Source organism: Limulus polyphemus, unplaced genomic scaffold, assembly GCF_000517525.1.
Source record: "Limulus polyphemus unplaced genomic scaffold, Limulus_polyphemus-2.1.2 Scaffold891, whole genome shotgun sequence".
Lineage (NCBI taxonomy): Eukaryota > Metazoa > Arthropoda > Merostomata > Xiphosura > Limulidae > Limulus > Limulus polyphemus.
Genome location: NW_013666501.1, coordinates 414620 through 419845, shown reverse-complemented (window position 1 = coordinate 419845; position 5226 = coordinate 414620). Strand labels below are relative to the sequence as shown.

The following is a 5226-nucleotide window of genomic DNA, read 5'->3' as shown; positions in this document are numbered from 1 at the left end:
GCTACAGTCAGTAATGTTAGATACTATTGATAACAATGTGTTACAGTCAGGGATGTTAGATACTATTGATAACAATGTGTTATAGTCAGTAATGTTAGATACAGTTGATAACAATGTGTTATAGTCAGTAATGTTAGATGCAGTTGATAGTGTGTGTTACAGTCAATAACGTTAGATGCAGTTGATAACAATGTGTTACAGTCAGTAATGTTAGATGCAGTTGATAACAATGTGTTACAGTCAGTAATGTTAGATACAGTTGATAACAATGTGTTACAGTCAGGGATGTTAGATACAGTTGATAGTGTGTGTTACAGTCAGTAACGTTAGATACTATTGATAACAATGTGTTACAGTCAGTAATGTTAGATGCAGTTGATGACAATGTGTTACAGTCAGTAATGTTAGATACAGCTGATAACAATGTGCTATAGGCAGGGATGTTAGATAAAGATGGTTACGATAGCTAATGTTTGATAGGAGTTATGATACGGTGTTACGGTTTAATATAAGCTTGATTACGATATATTATGGTCAGAATTTCTAGATAGCTCCTAACACCGCTGTCACTACAGTTAGGAGCTTTAGATAAAAATTGATTTGGATATGTTATGGTCAGTGGATGTAGATAAGATTTATTTGGATGTGTTATGGTCAGTGGGTGTAGATAAGATTGATTTGGATGTGTTATGGTCAGTGGGTGTAGATAAGATTGATTTGGATGTGTTATGGTCAGTGGGTGTAGATAAGATTGATTTGGATGTATTATGGTCAGTGGGTGTAGATAAGATTTATTTGGATGTGTTATGGTCAGTGGTTTTAGGTAAGATTGATTTGGACGTATTATGGTTAGTGGTTTTAGGTAAGATTGATTTGGACGTGTTATGGTCACTGGTTTTAGGTACGGTTGATTTGGATGTGTTATGGTCAGTAGTTTTAGATAATGTTGATTAAGATTTAGTTAGGCTAAGTGCAAATGTTTGAATTCATTCCCAGTGTCATGCGTTTGCGAGATTTTACTTGCACTTCAGAATCAGACCTGGTAAAGAGTTTGTTCCATTCATGTAAACACAACAATTGTTTTTGACATTTCGCGTGTCTTTATTATATTTTCTTGACATTGAAACAAAATACCGAAAACTTTAGCTTCAAATCACCAAAAATAGAAAGGTTATAACTTGAAGATAAAATATGTCTGGTGGGTATACAGATATTCTATGAAATTTCACTAATCGAACTACTGGACAAAGGTCACTTGAAATGAAAATTCTGTCTAACGAGCCATTACCTATAAATCACTTTTTAAAACACTGCCTTGTGGAATCCGTGACCTTCTTTTTACCACAAGTATGGTAGCATTTATAGTATGAATAGGGCGGATACACAATACATGCAATACAAGCTATTTACACACATATACCTTTAACAACTAAATGATAAATCTCCTAAAGTATTTGAGAGACACCCTTGGTTGATAAAAAACACATAAAAAATTATAAGTTATAAAAACACTTGAGAAAGTCAGTAAAGCAGATACAAAAATTTACAAAACCACAAATTTCTCATTCTCACTAACTGATATTGTTGATAGCTTCTAGCTGTGTAACAAACAGACTTACTATAGTTATAAGTGTACCAAATAGAACAATAGCACAGGGACCATGTGTTAGTGCTAGCGGGAAGTAGTTAATAAAATTAATTAACCAATTTATCAATCCTTAGCATATACACATAACCACAACTCACACTACATCATCCAAATGACATTACACACAAAGAGTGTGTGACATCACATATATACTCTCAATGTGTACACACACCAAGAGAATGCACAACACACACACACACAAATACCATTAATTTCACATACCATAATGTTATATTGCACACCCACACTGATGATATACATACAGGATATCAACCCAAATGAATGAATGGTGCACAATATCATGTCACCTTGTATGAAAAAATTCATAGACAAGTGGGAAGAATATTTTTAAAGAAATTAAAAGTGTATGAATGAGTGTACCAAAAAGTGAGGAAACAAGGTAGGAATGGGCGTGGTGTAATAAAAATTCCTCTGTACAACCTCAGAAGGGGGCGTGTCCAACATCTGGTCCATGTCTACTTCGTTTTTATATGTTCGTGATATCACCCAACTTATAGTTATATACAAAAGCGTATCTATGAATCTTTTACTTTTGTATAGATAGCAACGAATCCATGACATCAATGTAGAGAAACCTCTCAGGATATCTTTCATTTGTATTTCAATTCACCTATATAGCTAATGTGCGAAATCCTGTTACTTTATGACGCAATTGCAAAAGGAGGGACAAGTTGTAAAGAAACAAAAACATACAAGTTATAGGTCCACAAGAATATCTGATTCTCCTGGTGTCGTATAAACACACTTTACAGTACATGTATTGTCTCCAATAATTCGATTCACAGAAACATCTAGTCGTTGCATGATAAGCATAACTAAGTTTGATAAGTTTAGTCCACCTGTATACAGGATAGAAAAAATAAACGAAGTAGTTATGGACCGGATGTTGGACAAGCCACCTTGTGAGATTGTACAGAGGAAGTTTTATTACAACACGCCCATTCCTACCTTGTTTCCTTACATTTTGGTGCACCCATTCCTAAACTTTAATTTTGTTAAATATTTTTCCACTTGTTGATGTCACTTATATAGGACTCATAAACAACGAATCTGTATAATATTTTTAGAAGGGGATTTCGATATAAATTTCTGACAGTTTTAGTTCTTTAGCAGCACATTGGGGACACGTTCCCCCACATTTTTTTTTCGACGGCAGTTTAATGCACCCTTCATATTCAAAGCTGCTTCCGTCGTTTATGGCTATTATAGTTTAATACTTTTATCTACTGGACTATGGACTGTAGTGTAGCAACTGAGGAAGATATAGAACTCCCCACAATCAACATTTAGTTTAATATTCAGCCAACTCCTCTGAAACAAGAATTTTCTGTGCATCCAAAACTTCTAATTAAGACCCTTTTTTGTGTGTGTTTTCGTCTTATTACATGCAAGAGAAATCTAGATAAATGTACAATTGGTATTTTCAAACTTTATCAGGTTTGTGTCCGCGCCATTACATGCAAAACCCTAAATTATATAGAGTTATAAACCCAGTTTAAAATGTATTTTCTCGCCGCTAGGTGTGCTACTATACACCAAGATGTATTAGAGAATAAGAGGAATGTTTTATTTAGTATTGGTATTGGGCGAAAGGCCTTTTCGACACTGGATGTAGCACGTGCAGTATGACTGACATCTTATTACATTGTCTTCGTTATTTTCACTTGTACGTTCTCAGAATTAGCATTGTTATAAATACCTGAGAAAAGCCTAATGAGACAAATTAAGAATTTAACCATTCTATCTCACCTTAGAAATTAGTGAAGACAATGACAGTATATGTCTTGACCTTACAAATCTAAGTTGTTTTTTCTTAACAGGAAAATTGTGGACGGCCCCTGAACTTCTACGCATGAACACTCCACCTCCTGAAGGCACACAAAAGGGCGATGTGTATTCATTCGCCATCATAGCTCACCAGATAGTGGTGAGACAAGGGCCTTTTTACGTCGGGGTTTCGGATGTCACTCCTAAAGGTTGGTTAAGAAATCAAAACATCGACGCGTTATGTTTTGATGTTGATTAAAGCCTGAAGTGCCTAAGTCTTGAAATTAATTTGGAAAGATATCTTGATTCACGTTATGATTTTAATTTTCCAAATAGGAACTATGTTGTTGTATATATTTTACTGGCAAAGTATTTCCTGATATAACAGTTTAAGAGTTGGTGGTGAAATTAAAGAGTATACAATACATTTGGAATGATTTAAGTCACGTTTTGTTTCATTTGGCCTGACATGACCTGGTGGTTAGAGCGATCTGTACCTTGACCATTCCTGACATGACCTGGTGGTTAGGGCGATCTTTACCTTGACCATTCCTGACATGACCTGGTGGTTAGGGCGATCTGTACCTTGACAATTCCTGACATGACCTGGTGGTTAGGGCGATCTGTACCTTGACCATTCCTGACATGACCTGGTGGGTAGGGCGATCTGTACCTTGACCATTCCTGACATGGCCTGGTGGTTAGGGCGATCTGTACCTTGACCATTCTTGACATGACCTGGTGGTTAGGGCGATCTGTACCTTGACCATTCCTGACATGACCTGGTGGTTAGGGCGATCTGTACCTTGACCATTCCTGACATGACCTGGTGGTTAGGGCGATCTGTACCTTGACCATTCCTGACATGACCTGGTGGTTCGGGGGCTCAACTCGTAATCTGCGAGTCGCAGGATTGAAATACGTTACTGAAAATGTTCGTCCTTTCAGCTTTTGGAGCATTATAATGTTACGGTCAATCCCACTATTCGTTGATAAAGAGTAGCCCAAGAGTTAACAATGAGTGGCGTCGACTTTGGATCATCTCTTCAAAATTAGGAAAGGCTGGCGCAGGTAGCCCTCGATTAGCTTTGTACGAAGTTCAACAAACAAACAAACAAAATTTTGTAAAAGCGTTATGTGAAACTCTCGTGCCTTGTGGGAAATGAAAGAGTTACGACATACTGCCATCTACTGACTACATTTGGCGATACACTCAGGAATTGAGCTTTCAAACACATTTGTGGGACACGTATGTCCAGCAGGTGGCGGAAGAGTTAAACACCAGTACTTGTAATGTCTCCCGATTGTGTAACTTTCGAGTACAGAAAACTGATACCTTTGCACATTTTTATCCCTACACTATTATACTTAGAATTACCAATTACAGAAATTATAGACGCGGGTTACCTGTTTGTTTTCACAGAAACTAAAAATCAAACGAATTATTTAAGAAAAATACTGATTAACAAAAAAACAAAAAAAAACTGGCTTTTCTCACCGTTAGGTGTTTTATTACACACCAGGACACAACAAAGAACAAGTAGCGTACAATCAATTTTATTGAATACTAGCTGGAGTTATCTTAGGACATGAAAAGTTGCTTCCCTTATGTAAAAAAAAATAAAAAATAAAACGCCTATAAAAACTGCAAAACACAAGATGTGAGATCCATCTAGACTCTGCGAAGTTTTTTTTTTATTTTTTTTTACATAAGGGAAGCAACTTTTCATGTCCTAAGATAACTCCAGCTAGTATTCAATAAAATTGATTGTACGCTACTTGTTCTTTGT

At 36.2% G+C, this 5226-nt stretch overlaps 1 protein-coding gene across 1 annotated transcript in view; it reads left to right on the top strand.

The window, feature by feature from the left end:
• Positions 1-3423: 3423 nt before the first annotated feature.
• The window catches only part of LOC106461067 (atrial natriuretic peptide receptor 2-like), a gene marked incomplete at its 5' end in the record, with an annotated part of 14997 nt that continues 13194 nt past the window's right edge, over positions 3424-5226 (top strand). The window contains one exon of the mRNA XM_022387899.1: positions 3424-3645. Coding sequence (XP_022243607.1) covers positions 3424-3645 — 222 coding nt within the window. The remainder of the gene's footprint in view (positions 3646-5226) is intronic.